Source organism: Trichosurus vulpecula, chromosome 3 (genome assembly GCF_011100635.1).
Source record: "Trichosurus vulpecula isolate mTriVul1 chromosome 3, mTriVul1.pri, whole genome shotgun sequence".
Classification (NCBI taxonomy): Eukaryota; Metazoa; Chordata; class Mammalia; order Diprotodontia; family Phalangeridae; genus Trichosurus; species Trichosurus vulpecula.
In genome coordinates, this window is record NC_050575.1 from 154,298,308 (window position 1) to 154,322,744 (window position 24,437).

Below are 24,437 nucleotides of genomic sequence, written 5' to 3' on the forward strand. Positions count from 1 at the left end.
TGTAAAAGTATTAAAGCAACTGTTTAAGAAGCTCACAAATGACAGCTGAACCACTCAAAGAACAAAATGAAAATATAATAGAAATAAGGACAAAAATTAGAGATTCAGAGAAAGAAATCAGTGAGCCCAGTCAAAGACTGGAGTGTTAAGAACAAAAGTGAGACATTTTCCCTACAGTATGTTCTTTGAAAAAGAAAATGAAAAAGCATTGGAAAACAAAAATGAAAGAATAGGAAAAATAACAGAATAAAAACTTTTTTTATACCTCGAAAAAAAAAAAACCACAAGCATTCTACAAACCAGGAATACCGAACATGAGGATAGATATATAAAGAAACAAACTGAAAATCATAGGTTTTCCAGAAAAAAACAAACACACAGAGAAAGAAAACCTGAAAGCCTGAATATAATTAACTCAATCATTCATAAATATTGAGAGACAGAAAAGTACAGATCAAGAGAACCCGTAGAACACTAATAAAAAGACCCCCACCCAATTCTAGTCAAGGATTCTTATAATCAAATTTTAGAACAAACATTAATAAGTTTTTAGGTAATATGGGAAAAATGCTTTACATTCCTAGAATAATCAGAATAGCACAAGATTATTCTATGATTATAGGAAATTACAAGAAAAACTGATATATGATATTGTGAAGAACAAAGAAAATCTGTTGACACACCCAAAATGGTATATCTTGCAAAGATGAGTCTCAATTAAAAAAAATCATTCAGTAAAATGAAAAGAATAAAATTCTTTCCTTCAAAGGAATACCAAAGTGAGCTAAATATTTTACATGTGAACTGAGCAAACAACAAAGTTAAATACTTTCATATAATAATGAAAGATTAAGAAATGAAGTGTTTGTTTTCAAGAAATTAGGGCTAGAGAAGAATGTGAAAGTAGGTGAGGCAGATGCTTAATTATTTCATTTAATTTTTAAAAAGTATCATTTGAGAGGCAGTGAAAAGGAAACAAAAATATTACATAATTAAGAATAAAAGTTATAATGAGAAAAACAAAAAAAAAAAGTAAGTGGAATGAGTATGATGTGGATACAAAACAGTACTCTATGGGTTAAGAACAATGTTAAGAGTTACTTTTCCCATACTTTATGAAGCCCTTCCTGAGGTTCATCCTGTAACTTGAAAGAGTCCTCAAGTCCTTTTCCCCCTTATCTTGAAATACCATGAAACTTCTCCTTAACTTGTATCAAAAGAATTTCTCTTGTCTCCCTTATCCTGTGTCCCCCTGTACTATCCTTAATCTTTAACTTGTACCCCCTCATCCCATCCTTAATCTTTAACCATAAAACCCTAAGATTCTTGTCACAATATTCCCCCTTATCCTGTCTTTAATCTTTAAACACCATAAAATCCTAAAATTACGTCCTCATCCTGAACAGGCTGTATAGCTCTCTATCTATATAAACCTAGTCTCCCCCAATTATCAGTATGTTTTACTCAGCCCTGTGACTACCTTAAACAATGCTCTCTTTTGCTAAAAGAGAAGTCTAAGTGAATTCTTTAACTGTTCTCCTGAATCTGACCTCAATAAATGAATTAAAATTTCAGGGGAAAAATAACATCTCCTTGTTCTAAATCAATATTAAAGGTGGTGAAATAATATAGAAGAAAATGTTTTGACTGTGGAGAGAATGGTTAATGACCATTCAAGATTAAAGAGGAGAGATGGAAGATACACTTTGAGTTTCCATTCTCTTAACCATTCACATCATAGAAAAGTAAGGATAAAAAGCAAAACCTGACAGTTTTCTGCATACAAGCAACACATTGAAAACAAATACAGAGTAAAATTAAGGGGAAGAAAAAATATTTTATGCTTCAGCCAACACTAAAAAAGTAGGAGTTGAAATTGTGGTCTCAAATAAGATAATAACAAAATTTAAAATCAGGAGTGATAAATAGTGAAATAACCTCATACTTGGTCAATGGAGATAAAGCCTGACAGAGAAGAAGTATGACTTAAGAGCAGATACATAAGAAGGGTGGGGTGAATATAGCTTTGTTCCAGGGCACCAAAGTTCAGAGAGTGCTGATAGCACTTATACCTTTCATTAGCATAGCCTCCATAAATAATGAAAATAATGAAAAATTACAAGTTTTTCTGTCCCCCTCCTCACCGTTTTCCTCTCTCCTTCCCTGTCTCTCTCCCTCTCTATTTCTCTCTTTGTCTCTCTTTTCTCCCTCTCTTCTCTCTCTCTCTTTATCTGTCTCTGTCTGTCTTTGTCTCTGTCTCTCCATCTCTGGTAGCTTCTAGGTATTCTGTTTCTGTTGAGCTTTGTTGCCTATCTTCTGGACTCATCTCTGCAATGCTATACAAGCCATATCATAACCTATTAATTAAATCCAGTAAAAGTTGCTCAATACAACTTTTATAACCTATCCACTGGGGAAGAGATCTTTGGTTTCTGTTAAAGATAGCTGTCTAATTTAGGGTTAGATCTGTAACAGCTGAGTGTTCAGATGAATTCTAGTCTGAACAAAAGTTAAGCTAAAGAGGTAAATTCCTTGTTTTCCACCTACCTAGCATGTATTCCTACCTTTATAGTACACGTCTATAAGCAGGCTTTGCATAGGAAAAGATACAGCAAAACAGATTAAGGAGTGATCACACGAGTAGGAGGAAAACCAGGAGACAGTAGTGCCATATAAACATAGAGAGAGAGTATCATGAAAAAGATAATTAACAGTATCAAAGGCTGCTGAGACATCAAGAAGGATGAAGACCGAGAACAGGCCATTCGATTTGCAATTAATATATTATTGTTAACCTTGGAAAGAGGAGTTTCAGTTGAATGATAAAATAAGAAGCCAAATTGCAAAGATAAGACATAGATGAAGTAGAGGCAGTTATTACAAATGGCCTCCTTGAGGAATTAGCCACATTAGCTACTATATATCATAATATGCACATAATGGAGATAAAAGCCGAACATAAAATGTCATCATACACACACATACACACACACACACACACAGAAGAGAATAAGACTATTACCAGTAGAGTTAAAATTAAAAGAATTATTAGCTAAATTAGGGATAGAGAAGATGATAAAAGAAAAAATAGGCCATGAAGACTACATAATTTTTTAAGTTATACAAATAGTATAAATGAAAGTATGATTAGAGGAGAAATGAGGAAGTGGGGAAATATATACTTTAAGCATCAGTGATAATGAATTTTCAATCAAAGATATTTAGGGAACTCATAAAAACATACAACATAAAGAGGTATTCCCCAACAGAAATGTATGTCAACGATCTTCAAAATAACTGAAAACCAATCAGTCCATCAACACGCATTTATTATGTACCATAAACCTTAGAAGTAAGGGCTGGGCTTGGGGAATACAAAGGAAAAAGTGAAATAGTCCCCACCCTCAAGAAACTTAACAGGAAAGACAATGAACACGTATATTGGTGCATATAAAACACATATGAAGCAGATACAAGGTAATCTATGTGGTGAGAGAGTTAACATGGGGGATCAGGAAAGGCCTCACGCATAAAGTGGTACTTTGGATGAATCTTGCTAATAGCTAGAGATTGTACAAAGCAAGCTGATGTAAGAAGAGGGAGAGTTCCAGGCATGGGGGCCAGTCAGTACAAAGGCACAGAGATGGGTGATGGACTGAATCACTAATAATATTATGCCCTGCCCCCCCCTCCAGTTTCTCCTTCTTGCCCCAGATCACCCTACTGTTTTTACTCCCATCTCCACGGACCCCATTGTTTGTGTTCCCTTCTCCACGGAAATAATCCTCCCTCAGCTTGTCCCACTTTTTGTGTCCCCATCTCCATTGAAATCTAATTGTGTTCTTTCCCTTTAAATACTCTGTCCCTACCCCTACTTGCTGCTGTTTGATTTGAGTAATTACTCCAAGTAGTTGCACGCTTCAATAAATCCACATCCAAATTTATGTCCGGGTCTCACTTGCTTTTTTTTGGCACAACACTTTTGTGGATCCAGACCTCTAGGGGACCAGTCTCTGAAATGTTCCAGAGCCCCAGAGGGTAAGTGAAGTCAGGTTTCTGTTTTCTGTTTTCCGGTGGGAATTCCCTTTTGGTTCTGGTGGAGATTCGAGGCCGAACCACTGAATAAGCACTGATCTCCCAGGCATGCACTAAGACGTTAGGCCTCTGCCCATTCTGGTTTCTGGTATCTGTCCTGGGGTGTCTCTTCATTTTGTGTTTGTGTGTTTTTGTCTATCTGTTTGTGCCTGTGCGTGTGTGTGTCCGTTCGTGAGTGAGTGAGAGTAGCCTATCAGCTGCTGCAGCAGCAGCCAGTAAACTCCCCTTGCCCCTCCCAATCACACTGGCATTCCTGAATAGGGAGCAGAGCAGGCTATGTGTCTGTAGTCCGGTTAAAAATTTACCATTGTAAGGAGAAATACCCACAAGTTAAAGTCAAGTTGTGGGGGGAGATTGATTTATGTTGAAGACAGGAGAAAACAGGGTACATGAGAAAAAAAACATCCTGAGAAGTGTTAAGACTGAGTTCTCAGGCTCTGGCATAACTTCTTCTCAAAAGACAGAGTTATCTGGGGAGAAAAACTTAAGGGTAACCGCTCAAGAGAAAGACTTAAAGGAACATGGGAAAAGTTCCTTTGAACTACTCTGCACTAAAAAAGTTTCAAGAGAAGGGAGGGTTAACTCCTCCCTAAAGATCAAAAGGGAAATAGCTAGAGAAGTATTTTAACCTTTTTTCTTCCTACATAAAGGAGAAAAGGTTTTTGTGTAATGGACCCAACCAGAAAAGAAGTGAAAAGTGAAAAGTGAAGATGTGTCATTCCTAATTTAATGCTTAAGATAAATTAGAGTTCATTTTACTGCTTGTCACTAAAGTTTATGGGAAAAGGAAAAGAGAGACTGTGATAAAAGTGGAAGATTAGTAAATTAAAAATCTTGAGCAAGCAGCTCAGAGTAAAAGGCTTGATAACCTGAGTTAAAAACCCAATAGATGAAGTTATAGAGAGGTGGAAGGGATTATGCCCACCCACCCTTTGGACTAGATCTGTGAGTAGGATCTATTAAATTTAACATGAATATTGGTCCAGTATGTTACTTTAAACTGACCTGGTTATAACAGGTGATTCCAAATTGTAATAATATTCTTAATTGTAAAAGTATTTAGTATATTGATTGGCAAAAACAAACGTTCAAGTTAAATAGAATTGCTTCATATGTGAATTTTCTCAGATGTGAAGTTTATGTAAATGGTGATAAGATGAAGATGAAAATACATGCAGCCAGATTAGTAATTAATTAATTATGATTTTAAAGGTTTAAATACACGACATCTGTTTATGGTATTGTTGTATTTCTAAAATTTTATTTTATTGCTTGGTAACAACTGAAGTTCATATTGCTTGGTTAACGACTGTTAGGTTCATCTGTGTTGTTAGAGAAACAATTTCACTAAGTGTTGTTAGATTGACAAATTGTACTCTTAAAATAATGAATGGATTAGGAAACTGCTAAGTCATTTCATATGACCATGTTTTTTAAAGAAGTTTAATTTAAGAAGTTATAAACTTCCAGGTTTTGTAGCAGCAGTACTGGTAGCCCTATTTGGACAATAAGTTGGAAAAAGCCTGGAAGTGGAAGATTTTACTGAAAGAAAGAGAACAGTGGAATCAGAAAATAGCTGATCTCTGAACATGACTTTTAAAGTCAGTAGGACTAATTTTTAATAATTGGCTTTTAGGATACTCTTTTAAAAATTAAAATTTGATTGTGAGGTCCAGGTAAAAGCTTTAAAAAGAAAAGGTATTTGTCAGAAACTGCTATTGTTGTCAAATTGTGATACTCAAAGACCATGGTGAGTCAGCCTCCCTGGACCTAGCCCCGACCTCCCCTCCCTCACTGGCCCTTCTTGTGCTGAGTTCCTCCTTCATCAGCCAACTGAGTCAGCTTCTGCCAGCCCCAATCTGGATGGCCTTTTTCCCTGGTCCCTGGGGTTTGGGCTGAATCTGACCCTCCTGGCTCCTAGTCACAGCCTCTCTGGTTTCTATTCATCAGTATCGCATGTCTTCTGAAGCCCACAGGGGCATAGCTCTCCACTTTTCTCTTCTCCAGTGACCCTCCCCCAGGACCCAAGAACTGCTCTTATACCCTCCAGACAGATTTGTTCTCTTTCCTCAGCAGCTCTCCATATTTCCCATATCAAGGAGGCTGGCACCCTTTTCCCGTACTGGTCCCCCTGGAACACCCATCAGCTTCTTGTTAGAAAGCCTGGCACTTCTGACTTTCGGCCAGTGCAAGATCTTGGGAGGTCAATAAGCCATCCTTACACCCTCCTCAGCCTCTTGTCACCCACCCACACTGTGCACACTGTCTTGGACCCTAAGGATGCTTTCTTCTCCATTCCTTTGGCTCCTGCAAGCCAGCTGCTTTTCGCTTTTACCTGAGTCTACCCTTCTTCGGGCTTTTCTGGCCAGCTGGCCCAGATAAGGTTGCCTCAGGGTTTCAAAAATTCTCCCACCTTCTTTGATGAAGCCCTCCGCCAGAATCTCTTGCCTTTCCGGGAATCTAACCCTTCTTTTTCCCTCATTCAGTATTTTAATGATCTCTTGTTAGCTACATCCACTGAGGATGGTTGCTTTCAAGCTACTCACTCTCTCCTGTCTCTTTTAAATTCCCTTGGCTACTGTGCAGATCTGTTGCACCTCTGTTTGCTACCTTGGGTATTGCCTCGAGGGAAGAAATCTCTCTCTCTCTCTCTCTCTCTCTCTCTCTCTCTCTCTCTCTCTCTCTCTTAATCTCATATCCAGGCCATCCTAAACATTCCTGTTCCTACTACCAAGAAGCAGGTCTGTGAACTGCTGGATCCTTGGGTTTCCTGACCTTGCTAAACCTCTTTACTCTGCTACTGCTGGGTCTGGCCCTCTAGTCTGGACCCCTGTGGAACAAAAATTCCTTTGACTCCCTAAAAAGGACCCTCACCTCTGCCCCTGCATGTGCTCTCCCTGACATTACCAAGCCCTTTCATCTTTTTGTGGCAAATCAGCCCTTAACCCTGCCACACTCCTTCCTGACTCCGACGATTTTTCTGTCTATTTACAAAGAACAGGGCCCCCTCCCATCTTCCAATAGGACAGTCGGAGGCAGGGGGGAGATCCTCACCCTCCTAGACTCTATTTGGCTCCCCTCTCAAGTTTCTCTTGTCCACTGCCCAGGCCATCAACTCGGCAATTCCCCTGAAGCAATTGGCAACCACCCAGCTGATGCTGCTGCCTGGGCAGCACCCCACTTGGAAGCTGCCCCACTTCTTCTTGTTTAAGACCCCCTCCCCTCTGCACCCCTCCTCCCTCCTATTCACCCTTGGATGATTCCTTCCCGGCCAATAAAAAATAAAGGGGGGGAGGGAAGAAGGAGTGGTGGGTTTTGGGAGATGGCCAAACTTTTGTTCCTGAGGTCTTGGGGAGGGATTGGGAGGGAAGACTCTATCAGATCACACCCCTGTGGGGGGAGCTACTCAGGGACAGATATTACATTCCCCACTTAGACAACATCCTTACCAGCACAGTCACCAGATGCGGTCCTGCGCCCAAGTGAATGCCAAACAGACAGAGAGAGCTCCACTCGGGGTAAGGCTGTGGGGGGCGCAACCAGGGGAACATTGGAAAGTGATTTTGCTGAAGTCAAACCACCAGCAGCAGGTTTTAAATGTCTCTTGGTCTTTGCTGAAGAGACAGGCCCGATGGTTGTAAAGAAACTCTTGAATGAATTGATCCCCTGTTTTGGCCTTTGCCCTAGCATTGGCTCAGATAATGGCCCTAGTTTTGTTGCCAAATTACTTAGGGTGTGCCCACAACCCCAGAGCTCCGGTCAGGTTGAATGGGCAAACCGCACCCTTAAAGAGTTTCAGGAGAACTGGGTCACTCTGCTCCCCCTGGCCCTGCTCTGCAGCTGATGCACCCCTAATAAACTAGGTTTGAACCCCCTCTGAAATTCTTTTTGGGTGGCCCCCTCCTATTGACACTTCCCTCATTAAGTTCCTACAGGGTCTTCAACATGTCCAGTCTCAGCTTCATAAATCTGTCCGGGAAGCCCCGCCTACTCCAACTTCTGACCAGCTCCACCACTTCCAGCCTGGGGACTCTGTCCTAATCTGGAAACATACAGCCTCTGGTCTCAAGCCTAAGTGGAAGGGCCCTTACACTGTCATCCTGACCACCCCATCTGCAATCAAGGTTAACTCCATTCCTGTCTGGCTCCACCACAGCCATGTGAAAGCAGCTACATCCTCACAATGGAAGGCAGAGCCCCTCGAGAACTCCCTAAAGCTAAGACTGTTCTGACCCCCTTCTTAATCTTCCTATTAACCCCTTCCATGGTCCCTCACAATCCCCTGCCCCCAAGCTAAGCTCTACTTGGGTAATCACTATAGGGAACAAACAATTCTGGACTTTCCAAAGTCATGAAGACATACATCTCCCCCTCAATACCCTTTTTGAGAGCCCACCAGTAGACGCAGGGTACCTGCTCTGCTCTACTTCAGGATGCCCAACCACATGTGCCTGCCCTTGTATCATGGCCTACAACCTCCCCTTAGCTGACCTTAGTGACTCCCTGTGTGTTCCACCAGGCAGCATTAAGGGCTCGGACCAATGCTTGGACACGTTACTCCATATCTGTACAATCAAGTCCAACCCCTGGCACCTGAAATTAGATCTTATTGTCCTAAATCCTTCTGACCCTGCCTAGAGAGGCCCAGTCTCTCGGGTACTGGGACTCATTATTATCCCTTGGGTGACCATGGGGTTGCCACATGTGGGAGAGACAGTGACGCTGACTGTAACCAAGAAGCCTTTACCAGGTCCCCATCCCATTGGCCCAATAGGAGACCTGGCCATGCCTGCCCCATGAAGGAACCTAGCCATCCCTGCCCCAACACCTATTACTCAGGAACCCCACACATATCAGGTTTCCTGGCTTGCCCTTTTATCAGCTGTTCATAAGACACTTAACAACTCTAACCACATACTGGGCAAAAATTGTTGGACCTGTGTTAAGCCCCAGCCTCCTTACTATGTAGTGGTAGCACCAAATGCCTTCATCACCCCTACCTCCAACACAGAGAACTGCAAGTAGAACCAATCACAGCTCACCCTTGAGGACGTGCAGGGAACAGGCCTTTGCCTTACATCATCTAACACCACTTTATCTAGTTCTCAGTACGGCTCCATTTGCAAACAAACTCAGGAGATTCAGGCCTCCATCTCAGACTACTTCTTGGTCCATCCAGGAGCCTGGCAGGCGTGTGACAATGGCTTTACCCAGTGTGTCTCTGCTACTGTGTTCCTCAGACACCAACAACACCCGGAGGGCCCCCTGTGCATCTTAGTGGCCATAATTCCCTAGGTTTCTCTCCTCCCAGGTGAGGAAGCCTGGCACTATTTTCCCCCGAAGGGCAACTGAGTTACCGTCAAAGGCGAGCAATACCACTCCTCATCCCCATCTTAGTGGGCCAGGGGCTTGTGGGCTCTGCTGCCACCGGAACGGCAGCCCTAGTCAAAGGGGATCTCAAGTATAAGGCCTTAAGTGCACAGGTAAACACTGACTTCTCCCACATTGAGCAGTCCATCTCAGTCCTAGAAAAACAAGTGGACTCATTGGCGGAGGTGGCCCTCCAGAACCGCAGAGGCCTTGACCTTCTTTTTCTCAAGCAGGGTGACCTATGCGTGGCTCTGAGAGAGGCCTGTTGTTTCCATGTTAACAACTCTGGGGTGGTGCGGGAAAGCCTGACTTTGGTACGCCAAAATATTGCCAATAGACAAAAAAAGCTGGAAAACTCTGAGAACTGGTATCAGTCCCTGTTCCGTACATCCCCTTGGCTCATTACCCTGGTGACTACCCTGGCTGGCCCCCTCCTCCTCTTCATTGTAACTCTGGTTGTGGGCCCCTGCCTCATTAATCATTTTCCGCAATTTGTCAAGTCCCGCATAAACTCTGTTAAACTGCTATTGATCAGGGATCTCCATTACCATTTTGCAAATCCCATTCCCCCTGATTCTTGTGACAAATCCCCTGAGAATATGTCAAAGAATTGACACACTTTGAAAAAAAAAGTGGGGAATGTTATGCCCTGCCCCCCTCCAGTTTCTCCTTCTTGCCCCCACTCACCCTACTGTTTGTACTCCCGTCTCCATGGACCCCACTGTTTGTACTCCCATCTCCATGGACCCCATTGTTTGTGTTCCGTTCTCCACAGAAATAATCCTGCCTCAGCTTGTCCCACTGTTTGTGTCCCCATCTCCATGGAAATCTAATTGTGTTCTTTCCCTTTAAATGCTCTATCCCCACCCCTACTTGCTGCTGTTCAATTTGAGTAATTACTCCGAGCAGTTGCGCGCTTCAATAAATCCACATCCAAATTTATACCCGGGTGTCGATTGCTTTTTTTGGGCATGATAATAACAAGAGAAATATAAAATTACAACAGTGAGCAGACCTCAAATCATAAAGACTGGAAAAGATTTTAAAAAATGGCATCAATATTGGAAATATAGATATGGGAAATACTATACTAATACTAATACACTGTTGCTAAAGAAGTGAAAAGGTCAAGACATTCCTGATATCAGTTTTGAATTATGTAAGAAAGCTATCTATATCCTTTGACCCAGACTTTTCTTTAGTGGTCATATAACCCTAAGGGAAATCAAAGACAGAAAGAAAAGCCTAGAATGTACCAAAAAAAATTCATAGCATTACTTTGTGGTGGCAAAAAGTCAGGAACAAAATGCCAGCTGACTGGTGGAAAAAGGAAAACAAACAAAAAAAAAGACAAACTATGGTATATGGATGTAATAGAATATTGCTATGTAGTAAGAAATTGCAAAAATTAACTATTCAAAGAAACATAGGAAGAAATATAGGAACTAATGTACAAGGGACCACCTCCATTGCCAGGCTCAATTTAGAGAGGGAGAGAAAAATGGAAAGAGAAAGGAAAGAAGAGAAAGAGCCAAGAGGCAGAAAGGAGATAAAAGAGATGAAAGAGAAAACAAGAAGCAACAATAATAACAACAAAGAAAATAGAGGAGAAAAAAAGCTTTTTTATATGCCCCGCCCCCAACTTTTCAAATGCTACCTTGACCATGAAGCCTTTTTAATCTCTCAATTCAGTCAATAGCCTTCCCCTCCCCTTGTACCTCATTGAACTCTTTATTCAGAACCTTTTCAAAACACTTAAATGCAATATTCTATATTGTAGGCATCTATGTTTGGGTCTTTCTCCTCTATTCAAGGGTAGCATCCATAAATTAAATAAATTTTACATTTTTCCCATTACCTCAGTGCTATATATGCAGTAGTCACATAATAAGTGTTTGTTGAATAAATGAGAAAAGGGAAAACAGGTAGTTAAGAGAAAAATAGGAGAGAAGGGATAGGAAAGACCTCACTCCCTGACCAAATCATCCCTAACCATGGCATAGTACTCTTGAAAGCTCACCAATGCTGAAACACTGACACCTCCTGCTGACTCCCCAAAGATCGTGACTGAGCCTGGATCGCCTCCAAAATTGGCGATGTTCTTCTGGACCCATTGGAGTGCAGCCACTTGGTCTAAGTAACCCCAGTTTCCCCAGGCATGTTCATCTCCAGTGCTGCAAGGGAGAGGAGGCAAGGGGTATATAATGAATTGAAAAGACAGAGAAAGGATTTCAGAGAAACAGCCACAAATCCAGAGAAGGGCCAATAACCCTCCAGATAGGACAAACTTGTGATATCAGAAATAGTGAGTAATGCTGAGATTCCCCTTCTAGTGAATCCAGGTCATTTCCCCACTTTTTTTTAACATATCTATCATATGTATAGGTCCTGTTCCCTTATTAGCTGTGAGACCTTTGGCAAGTTACTTAGCCTTTGTCTACCTCAGTTTACTTAATTGTAAAAAGAAGGAGATAATAACATTTACCTTATAGGCAAGATAAAAATAAAATGAGATAATACTTGTAAAAAGCGCTTAGTACAGTGCCTGGCCCTTAGTAGATGATTAATAAATGTTTCCTCCCTCCTTTTCTCCCCTTCTATTCCCTTCATTATATGTAAATTTGTTGAGCACAGGGAATATGTGCTTGATTTCCAGTTAACTTCCTACCCACATTGCCCTCTAAGGGCTCTATCAAGATTGTTAACTGAATCCCCTAAAAGAGTGAAGACGAAATCTCTACTTCTTTGGTGCTCATCTCTTTGTAGTCTCTCACAATACCATGCTGATGCACAGATTCATAACTTGCATGAGGAACATGACGCTTTGCCTTACTTAGCCAACACCTAGGGCAGGGAGCATCTTTTTTCTTTTCCAGGGAGGGTATGTATGAGGGGTGGGTATGAGGAGCAATAAGAGAATAACTTGTCCTCCTTTTGGGGAGCACCATAAGCATGCCTCAGCATCTCAAGTCTTCTCTCTTCATGGTGCTCTTCTCCTAAGACCACTATTCCCCCAGCTCCCTTGGGGTGAAAGCTAGTGTTCTCTTTGCATAACTACACTCAAAGTTAGAGCATTCTCTTAAATACCACTGTTGCCCTCCACACACACAGTGGTTTTTGCTCAAGTGAAATGACTCCTACCGGCTCAGAACATGCCTTTTTCTGCCCTTTTTTTCCCTGCCCAAAATGCCTTCTTCTGACCTTTCTGCTCATGTTCCAAATTCTCCAGGAAACCTCTCTTTACTACTCCAATCCAGTGATTTCTCTCTCATTTGAACAGCTATATCTCTGGAGCACTGGATGTGGAGTCAGAAGGTGCTAGTTCATTTAATAACCTATATTTAATAGCTTTGGGCAAGCTGCTTAACTTCTCTGGGCCTCAGTTTCCTTTTCCAGAAAATGAGAGGGTTGTAGTAGATGACTTTTAAGGTCCTTGTCAGGGATATGACCCCACTTACCACAAATTTCCTTGTACTGTTAATTTTTCAAGCGCACCTCATTTTCCTAGGTAAGTGGTGATATGGATATGCCCAACATTGTTATAGCTGCTTCAGGGCCTAGCACAGAGCTAGATATGAATCTTGTATCTGGTTAGAATTCAATGTGTCAAAAGGGCAGCTAGGTCGCACAGTGGATAGAGGGTCTGGCTTGGAGTCAGGAAGACTCTTCCTGAGTTCAAATCCACTCTCAGACACTTACTAGCTGTGTGACCCGGAGCAAATCATTTAACCCTGTTTGCCTCAGTTTCCTAATCTGTAAAATGAGCTGGAGAAGGAAAAGGCAAAACACTCTATCTAATACCTTTGCCAAGAAAACCCCAAATGGGGTCACAAAGAGTCAAACATGACTGAAGTGACTGAACTACAAATGTCAAAAGAGCTATGATTTCTACTAACAGATTACAACTCCTCCACACTTTAATCTTAACTTGAATCTTCACTTGATATCCAACAATAGTGATTATCCTCTCTGAATTTAGCTAAACAACAGCTTGATAGGACCTTCCAGAATTTATATTACACTAGCATTCAAGTAAAAACAATGATTTGTTAAGCAAATACTTCAGGAAGAGATAAACATTTATTAAGCACCTACTACACTCCAATGTCCTCCCCCAAAAGTACCTTTTGCTTATTTTGTATTTATTCTGTATATACATATGTTCTCTCCCACAATAGAATGTCTCCTCCTCTGGGGCAGAGGCTGTTTTATTTTGTCTTTGTGTCCTCAGGACTTAGCATTGCCCTAATAAATATTTATTAATTGATCAATTAATGAATAGCAGGTATTCAATGCAAAACCCTTAATTCAATGATAGTAACTGGTACTCCATACTACATCTCACCAATTTTAGGATGATAAGATTATAAATTTAGGGCTCAAGGACCTTAGAGGCCATTTAATCCAACTACCTCATTTTACATGAGGTAAATGAGCTTAGAGGAGTTAAATGACTTGCTGAGGGAATAAATGACTGAGGGAGAATTTGAACTCAGATCCTCTCCAAATTCAATGTTCGTTCTTCACTACTTAATTTCTGAGATAACAGTGACCCTGGCAATAGTTGTTGGATGCTGATAATACGATAGCTGTTATGACACAGTCCATGACCTTAAGAACACTAAATTAGAGAAGAAGTCAAACAGGATCCATGTGTAGGCCAAGTTCCCAAAAAGCACATGGACACATAGAAATGGTCTCTACCAGGATGAGTTGCCCATATTCATGTGTCAAAGTGATGTGGATACAAACAGTACCCTAAAAGTTAAAAATAATATTAAGAGTTGACTTTGTGAAGCCCCTAGTTCATTCTCTAACCTGAAGGAGTTGTAAATTCTCTTCTCCTTATCTTTTTTTTATTTAACATATTTAGTTTTCAGCACTGATTTTCACAAGAGTTTGAATTATGAATTTTCTCTCTATTTCTACCCTCCCACCCACTGTAACATGGCGTATATTCTGGTTGACCTGTTCCCCAGCCAGCCCTCCCTTCTGTCATTCCACTCCTCTCCCATTCCCTTTTCCGTTCCTTTCTTATAGGGCAAGATAATTTTCTATGCCCCATTAACTGTGTATCTTATTTTCTAATTGCATGCAAATTTTTTTTTTGTTTTTGAACAACTGTTTTTAAAACTTTGAGTTCCAAATTCTCTCCCCTCTTCCCTTTCCACCCACCCGCTCTAAGAAGTCAAGCAATTCAACATAGGCGACATGCGCATCATTATGTATAACCCTTCCACAACACTCATGTTGTAAAAGACTAACTATATTTTGCTCCTTCCTAACCTATCTCCCTTTATTGAATTTTCTCCCTTAACCCTGTACCCTTTCAAAAGTGTTTGTTTTTGGTTGCCTCCACCTCCATCTGCCCTCCCTTCTATCATACCTGCTTATTTTATCTTCTTCCTCCTTTTTTCCTGTGGGGTAAGATACCCAATTGAGTAGGTATGGCATTCCCTCTTCAGGTCAAATCTGATGAGAGCAAGATACACTCATTCCCCCCTCACCTGCCTTATCTTCTCTTCATACAGAACTGCTTTTCTTGCCAATTTATGCGAGATAATTTACCCCATTCTATCTGTCCCTATCTCCCTCTCTCAATATATTCCTCTCTCGTCCCTTAATTTGATTTTATTTCTTTTAGATATCTTCCCTTCATCTTCAACTCACCCTGTGCCCTCTCTCTCTCTCTCAACACACACACACACACACACACACATATATATATGTATATATAATAACATACACACACGTACATATATACATACATACTCACATGTACATATATATACATAAACATGTATATATATATACATATATGTATATATATGTATATATATGCATATTCCCCTCACCTACCTTAATACTGAGGTCTCATGAATCATACACATCATCTTTCCATGTAGGAATGCAAATAAACACTTCAACTTTAGTAAGTCCCTTGCAATTTCTTTTTCTTGTTCTTTTTCTTGATTACCTTTTCATGCTTCTCTTGATTCTTGTGTTTGAAAGTCAAATTTTCCATTCAGCTCTGGTCTTTTCACTGAGAAAGCTTGATAGTCCTCTATTTTATTCAAAATTCATATTTTGCCTTGGAGTGTGATACTCAGTTTTGCTGAGTAGGTGATTCTTGGTTTTAAACCTAGCTCTGTTGGCCTCCGGAATATCATATTCCAAGCCCTTCAGTCTCTTAATGTAGAAGCTGTTAGATCTTGGGTTATTCTAATTGTGTTTCCACAATACTCAAGTTGTTTCTTGCTGGCTGCTTCCAGTATTTTCTCCTTGATCTGGGAACTCTGAAATTTGCCGACAATATTGCTAAGAGATTTCTTTTTGGGATCTATTTGAGGAGGCGACTGGTGGATTCTTTCAATTTCTATTTTGCCCTGTGGCTCTAGAATATCAGGGCAGTTCTCCTTGACAATTTCTTGAAATATGATATCTTGGCTCTTTTTTTTTTAATTTAAATTTATTTATTTAACATATTTGGTTTTCAGCATTGATTTTCACAACAGTTTGAATTACAAATTTTCTCCCCATTTCTACCCTGGCCCCCACTCCAAGATGGCATATATTCTGGTTGCCCTGTTCCCCAGTCAGCCCTCCCCTCTATCACCTCCCTCCCCTCTCATCCCCTTTTCCCTTCCTTTCTTGTAGGGCAAGATAAATTTCTACACCCCATTGCCTGTGTATCTTATATTTTAGTTGCATGCAAAAACATTTTTTTTTTGTTTTTGAACATCTGATTTTAAAACTTTGAGTTCTAAATTCTCTCCCCTCTTCCCTTCCCACCCACCCTCCCTAAGAAGTCGAGCAATTCAACCTAGGCCACACATGTATCATTATGTATAACCCTTCCACAATACTAATGTTGTGAAAGGCTAACTACATTTTGCTCCTTCCCAACCCATCCCGCTTTATTGAATTTTCTCCCTTGACACTGTCCCCTTTCCAAAGTGTTTGTTTTTGATTACCTCCACCCCCATCTGCCCTCCCCTCCATCATCCCCCCCTTATTTTTTTTTATCTTCCTCCCTCTTCTTTCCTGTGGGGTAAGATACCCAACTGAGTATGTATGGTATTCCCTCCTCAGCCCAAATCTGATGAGAGCAAGGTTCACTCATTCCCCCCTCACCTCCCCTCTCCCCTCCTCCCACAGAACTGCTTCCTCTTGCCACCTTTATGCAAGATAATCCACCCCATTCTATCTCTTCCTATCTCCCTCTCTCAGTATGTTGCTCTCTCATCCTTTAATTTCATTTTATTTCTTTTAGATATCTTCCCTTCATCTTCAACTCATCCTGTATCTGCTCTCTCTCTTTTACATATATATATATAAAAACACACACATATATATATATAAACACACACATATACATATATATACATAGATACACATACATACATATACACATAGATATATACATACATACACATTCACTTATATATATACATAAACATATATATATGCATATTCCCTTCAACTACCCTAATACTGAGATCTCATGAATCATACACATCATCTTTCCATGTAGGAATGTAAACAAAACAGTTCAACTTTAGTAAGTGCCTTGCAATTTCTGTTTCTTGATTACCTTTTCATGCTTCTCTTAATTCTTGTGTTTGAAAGTCAAATTTTCTATTCAGTTCTGGTCTTTTCACTGAGAAAGCTTGAAAGTCCTCTATTTTATTGAAAATTCATATTTTGCCTTGGAACATGATACTCAGTTTTGCTGGGTAAGTGATTCTAGGTTTTAATCCTAGCTCCATTGACCTCCGGAATGTCTCATTCCAAGCCCTTCGATCTCTTAATGTAGAAGCTGCCAGATCTTGGGTATTCTGATTGGGTTTCCACAATACTCAAATTGTTTCTTTCTGGCTGCTTGCAGTATTTTCTCCTTGATCTGGGAGCTCTGGAATTTGGCAACAATATTCCTAGGAGATTTCTTTTTGGGATCTGTTTGAGGAGGCGATCGATGGATTCTTTCAATTTCTATTTTGCCCTGTGGCTCTAGAATATCAGGGCAGTTCTCCTTGATAATTTCTTGAAAGATGGTATCTAGGCTCTTTTTTTGATCATGGCTTTCAGGTATTCCAATAATTTTTAAATTATCTCTCCTGGATCTATTTTCCAGGTCCAAGTTTGGTTGTTGCACGCCGCTCATGCTGGGCTCCACTCCACTCCGTTCCCAGCTCCCAGCTCCCAGCTCCCAGCTCCCAGCTCCATGTGGAATAGACCTCACTCAGAGACCATCCAGGTTGTCCTGGGCTGGAGCTCTGCTTCCCTCGGCTGTTCTGTGGGTTCTGCCGTTCTAGAATTGGTTCAGAACCATTTTTTACAGGTTTTTGGAGGGACTTGGTACAGAGCTCACTCTAGTCCCTGCTTACCCGCCGCCATCTTGGCTCTGACCCTAGGCTCTTTTTTTGATCATGGCTTTCAGGTATTCCAATAATTTTTAAATTATCTCTCCTGGATCTATTTTCCAGGTCAGTGGTTTATCCAATGAGATATTTCACATGGTCTTCCATCTTTTCATTCCTTTGGTTCTGTTTTATAATATCCTGATTTCTCATAAAGTCAGTAGCTTCCACTTGCTCCAATCTAATTTTTAAGGTAGTATTTTCTTCAGTGGTCTTTTGAACCTCCTTTTCCATTTGGCTAATTCTGCCTTTCAAGGCATTCTTCTCCTCATTGACCTTTTGGAATTCTTTTGCCCTGTGAGTTAGTCAGTTTTTTAAGGAGTTGTTTTCTTCAGTATATTTTTCAGTATTTTTTGTGTCTCCTTTAGCAAGTCATGGACTTGTCTTTCATGGTTTTCTTGCGTCATTCTCATTTTTCTTCCCAATTTTTCCTCTACTTCTCTAACTTGCTTTTCCAAATACTTTTTGAGGTCTTCCATGTCCTGAGACCAGTTCATGTTTTTTTTTGGAGACTTTTGTTGTAAGCTCTTTGACTTTGTTGACTTCTTCTAGATGTATGTTTTGGTCTTGTTTGTCACCAAAGAAAGATTCCAAACTCTCAGAATGAATCTGGGTGCGTTTTCACTGCCTGGCCATGTTCCCAGCCAACTAACTTGACCCTTGAGTTTTTCAGCACGATATGACTGCTTGTAGAGTAAAGAGAACCATGTTCCAAGCTTGGAGGGATGTGCCAGCTCTGCCACACCAGCGCTCCTCCTTCCCCAAGAACCCCCAACCCGGACTGGACTTAGATCTTCAGCAGACTCTTCACTCCTTCTCTGATCCGCCACTTAATTCCTCCCACCAGGTGGGCCTGGGGCTTGAAGCAACTGCAGTTGTGGTTCTGTAGTTGCCCCACTTCCGCTGCCCCGGTGGCCAAACTGCAAACTCCTTCCACTCCCACATCTTTTCCCACTAACGCTCTCTGTTGTCTTTGGTGTTTGTGGGTTGAGAAGTCTGTTAACTGCTGCAGCTCACTGATTAGGGGTGCTAGGGCACACTCCGCCCAGCTCCTGGTCTGTTTGGTCCGCATGGCCCACACTAGGGTCTGCTCCACCCTGCTCCACTCCCAGCTCCTTGCGCGAAAGACCTCACCCAGTAACCATCCTGGCTGTCCTTGGCTGGAGCCCTGCTTCCCTTTGCTATTTTATGGGGTCTTCAGTTCTAGAATTTGTTCAGAGCCATTTTTTATAGGTTTTTGGAGGGACTTGGTGGGGAGCTCATGCTAGTCACTGCTTTCCAGCCGCCATCTTGGCTCCTCCCCCCTCTTCCCCTTATCTTGAAATACCATAAAACTCCACCCTTATCCTGGACTAGAAAATTCCTTGTTTTTCTCACCCTGTGTCATAAATTTCCCCCTGTCTCTCTTATCCTGTCCTTACAAAAACAAGCCCGTATTTCCTCTATAAATTGCTAGTTCTTCTTCCAGGGCTAGCCAGCTGCTTTTGCATCAATAAAGCTCCCAATGGCTGCAGAGAATGTCTCAGTGAATTCTTTCAAACCTGAACTAGCTGTAACAACTCTAAACCTCATCAAAGGGTTTTTGCAGAGTAGTTGCCATGAGAGAATCACAGCATTCCTGATTTGGATAGTGTCTAGGGCAGGTTTATACTGTTCAGTGTTATTTAAGGTGAGTTCTTCAATGGAAGATCTTACCTGAAGAATCCAAAGATTCCCAGGCGATACTGAATGGCCACCACTATGACGTTCTCAAGAGCTGAGAGGGCCAGCCCATCATAGGTTGATGCGGCACCCACCAAAAGACCCCCTCCATGGATCCACACCATCACCTGGAGAAGCAAGGAAGAATCACATTGTTTATAGGAGCCCAGAGCTGAGAAAGCTCTCAAGAAGTCAGTTATTCTAGCCCTACTTTCAGAGATATGAAATAATATGTAAATCACTCAGGCCAGGTGATGTACTCAAAAGTTCACAGTCTTAGAATTGAAAAGGCACTTTGTCCAATCCCCTCATTTTACAGATAATATAACTGATGCTCTGACAGGTTAAATGACTTACTTGAAGTCACAAAGGTAGTGTCATAGCTTAGATTTAAACTTAAATCTCTTACCTAAAAATCTGGTATTATTTCCATTGTCTCACTTCCAGTGATATCTAAGGAGTCAGTACTGTCTAATAGAATGGCATAGGTCTAGGAACTAGGAGACTTGGATACTAGTCCTAGCACTTCCACTAACTTATTGTAAGAACTTAGACAAATTCCCTTCCCTTTACAAGTCTCATTTTATACCAAAAAGAAATGAGAATGTTGTATTAAGTGATCAGTGTTTTTATCAGTTCAGACATTCAGATTCTGAGTGTCCTCTGATGGATAGATGGAAGCAAATGTGTGCTGGTAAATGTTTCTTTGAATAAAAAAAATGTACAGAATATACTCTTATCTTTAATTTGTTTGATTAACATTTTCTCCATCACTTGGATCTAGATAATCAACAAAGCAGTCAAGTGCTCCTTTGTAGCATTTGTGGATTTCTGATGTGCATAAAAATGAATAATTGGCTCCTACTAGCCAGTCTGAGCAAGCTCCAGCATACTCAGGGATGGAGGGAAGGAATACCTCCAGGGAGTATTGTACCATACCCTTGAAGCAGTTTGTTCTCTGGGAGCTCTAGTATAAGATTATGGAAAGCAAAAAACAGAGACAAATAATACAGACCTCACCTCTATGGGCCTAATTTATTGGAAACAAGAACCACTGGTGATGAAGGAAAATAGAAAGTAATCCTGTTCTTTCCATTCAACTTTGTTAAAAAGAAATGTGATGTTTAAGAAGTTCAAGAGACGTAATTTCTGGGTAATTTAAACATTTTTAAAATAATGCCAGAATGTTTATTAATAAAAGGATGGCCATTTGGCCATCTCTCCCTCAGATCAGAGACAATCATGGCAGTCGGATCATGGCTTACCCCTTTGGAAGAGGGGTGCTCCTGAGGGTGGCAATCAACTCTGATTGGTTAGCAATTAATGAAAGGTGGACTTTACAGAGAAGTGAGCTCACTCCAATAAGGGGCTTAGAGTGACATCATGTCACTCTTGGCCAGAAAGACTATCCCTATATCCAGACCATGCCCAGCCTTGGGCAATCTAGACAAAGAATCTGTACCTCCCACCCAAGCCTGAACTAATTAGGTAGAGTCGCAATACCCAGAATGAAGAGAACGTTAATCCTATCTTTCAACAGCCCAATGCTTGAGAGGTTAGACAAGGAAATAGGACTGGGAAATAAAGTTGAGTTCTCCCCAATTTTAACAATTGTCTACTAATGGGAGAGAGAAATAATAATTTCTCTGAGAAAATGGTGATGTTTACCTTGGAGAAGTCTTGGGGGAGGTGAGACTAGACAGCTGTTATCAATTATATGAAGGGCTTGTATGCCAATAAAATAAAATAAAATAAAATAAACTTGTTCTGTGTGTACCCAGAGGACAGAACCAGAAACAATGATTGGAAATTACAGAGAAACAGATTCTAGGTCTCAGAAAAAAATTTCCTATCAATTTGATTTCCCAAAAACATGAATGGGCTGCCTCAGTTAATCTTTCATTTTTCCTCATTGGAGGTCTTTAAGCAGCTGTTTCTTTATAGTTTTTCAGGTGTGTTATAGAGGAGTGGCATAAGTTGGCTAGATGATCTCTGAGTTACTTCCAGCTCAGAAATTCTAGTAATTAAGCTGGAGAACCTCCATATGATGATGACCATGGAGGAGAAAGGCCTCAAAACAGGGTCCTATAAGAGTTAATTGAATGAAGAGAAGATATCTAGCTTGGAGAAGACTCAGGCAGAATATTCTAAGTATTTTCATGTATATAAAAGAATGGCATAGGCTCATTAGTCCTCAAGAACAGAACTAGAACCAGAAAGTAAAACTTTAAAGGAGGCAAGTTTGGTCTCAAGATAAGGAGCAAGCTTCTAACAATTAGAGCTCTCCAACAATGTGCTGGACCTTATGGAACACTGATGTGCTGGGTATTATCTTAAGCAAAACAATTTTGATCTGTATCTCATACATGAGAAGTCAAGGGTTTTCCAGCAATTCAAATTAAGTAGGAAGCAGGGAGGTAGAAATGTCATGGTTCAGGGCTATTCAGGCAACTATCTTCCATACTAAGAATTGGATTCAAGGCTGGTTCCAAGCTACTCTTTTCAGCTTCTAGGAGAAGCCATATACCCCTATATGCCCAGGTGATGCTATTTCTATTCTCGGAGTTGTACAAATCAAAAACAATTAAAGAAGGAGAACAAATTTAGACCTGCAAGGGACCTTAGAGATCATCCAATTCAAGTCCATAAATTTACAGATGATGAAACTGAGGCCAGGATAAATTATCTTTAAGAAAATTACAGAATACTTTCCAAAATCAATCAGAATTCTTTTAAATTATCCACGCTACTCTTCCTCTTTCTCACTGATGTGGGTCATTGACAGTTCTGGGGGAAGGAAGGAGTTGCTAATCTAATGCAGGAGCCTTAAACAGAACCAGGAGATCAGGTCTGAAGTATTGGTGGAGGAAATAAAATACGTCCCATGGAGCATATACGACTTAGGATAAGGGTGGGAGTATAATAGCTGGCTTCAAGCATTCAACAACCCATCGTGTGGAATAGATGGAACATAATGCATAGATAGAGAACTGGCCTTCAAGTTAGGAAGATCTGGGTCCAGGTCCTGCCTTTGATATTCTGGTTGTGTGACTCTAGGCAAGCTAAATCAAAGAGAAAATGATGACCAACAGAGGTAAAGAAAGATACTTTACCTGTAAATTCTCTACACCAGAGGTGTTGAACACTTCAGCTGGACTGAACCAGATTAAAATACAATTGGAAATATTTAACAAGATAACTATAAATATAATAAAATGTAATATTATGGCCTGAGAAACTTACTAAATGTGTGTCCCTGGGCTAAACTTAATTTAACTCTGTTTGCTTCAGTTTCCTCATTTATAAAGTGAATTGAAGAAGGAAATGGCAAACCGCTCCTTGCTGAAAAAATCCCAAATAGGTTCATGGAGAATCCTACATGAATGAAATGACTAAACAACAATAAAATGTTAATATACGGATCCTTATGTATGTTTTAGTCCTATTTTCTGAGTTTAACATCACTGCTCTATGCCAAAGCAATCATAATTCTAGTCCTTATCCTTTATTCAATGACAGAGGTTGGAATTTTTCTGTTTTGTCAGAGAAAGCACAACTCATGATATTGGGGAAGAATTACTAAGAGATTTGGCTGTCTCAAGAGGTGGTGGGTTCCTCCTCAACGGAAGACTTTAAGCAAAGCTTAGATGACCACATGTTAGAGATGTAGAAAAAATACTTGTTCAGTCATGTTTTTGTTTTGTTTTGTTTTTGGAGGGGTGAAGGCAGGGCAATTGGGGTTAAGTGACTTGCCCAAGGTCACACAGCTAGTAAGCGTGTCAAACGTCTGAAGTCAGATTTGAACTCAGCTCTTCCTGACTCCAGGGCTGATGCTTTACTCTCTGCACCACCTAGCTGCCCCCTCGGTCACGTTTTTGACTTGATGTTTCGTGGGGTACCAGTCAACTCTGAGATTCTATGATATTGTCAGAGTTTCACATCTTCTAGCTGGCAATAAGCAATGATGATGATGATGATGATGATGATGATGATGGCAGGTAGGTGACTCACTATACAGAACACTAAGCCTGGAGTCAGGAAGATCTCAGTTCAAATTTGGTCTCAAACACTTCCTAACTGTGAGACCCTGGACAAGTCACTTAATCTGTTTACCTTAGTTTTCTCTTCTGTAAAATGGTGATAATGATAGCACCTCCCTCCTGGATTTGTTGTGAGGTTTAAATGAGATAATGATTATAAAGTTCTTAGCGTGGTGCCTGCCACTTAGTAAGTGCTATATACGTGTTAACTATAATAATAACAATAAAAGCTAATATTTACATAGCCCTTACCACATTTCAGGCATTGTGCTAAGCTCTGGGAGTATAAAGAAGGGCCATTCTCAAGGAGTTCACAGTCTAATGGAAGAGACATGTAAACAGTAATGTATAAACAAGCTATGTGCAATATAAATTGGAAATGATCAGCAGATGGAAGTTACTAGAATTAAAGGAGATTGGAAAAGGCTTCCTATATAAGGTCGAATTTTAGTTGGTACCTGAAGGAAGCCCAGAGACAGAGATGAGGAGGGAGAGCATTTTAGACATGAGGGAGAGCTAGTGAACATGCCTGGGTCTGGGAGATGGAGGCCATTGTCTCTGGATCTCAGAGTGAGGGTGGTGGGGTATAAAGTATAAGGAAACTGGAAAGGTATGTGTGTGGGGGAGATTATAAAAGGTTTTAAATGGAAAATAGAGGATTTTATATTTGACCACAGAAGTGATAGGGAGTCATTGGAGTTTACTGTGTGGAGAAATGACACGGTCAGTTCTGTGCTTTAGGAAAATCATTTTGCAGTTGAGTGGAACATGAACTGCAGTGGGGAGAGACTTGTGACAAGAAGACCAATCA

The 24,437-nt window shown here is 40.7% G+C and overlaps 1 protein-coding gene across 2 annotated transcripts in view; it reads right to left on the minus strand.

Moving 5' to 3' along the window:
• The window catches only part of LOC118841848 (liver carboxylesterase 1-like), a 113,298-nt gene that overhangs the window by 32,345 nt on the left and 56,516 nt on the right, over positions 1–24,437 (minus strand). Inside the window, exons 4-5 of one of the 2 annotated variants that reach the window (XM_036749513.1) lie at positions 19,581–19,714; positions 11,486–11,639 (exon numbers count right to left, since the gene is read on the minus strand). The exons of the other annotated variant lie outside the window; for it this stretch is intronic. Of the exons in view, the coding sequence (XP_036605408.1) occupies positions 11,486–11,639; positions 19,581–19,714 (288 nt within the window). The remainder of the gene's footprint in view (positions 1–11,485; positions 11,640–19,580; positions 19,715–24,437) is intronic. 2 annotated transcript variants of the gene reach the window in all.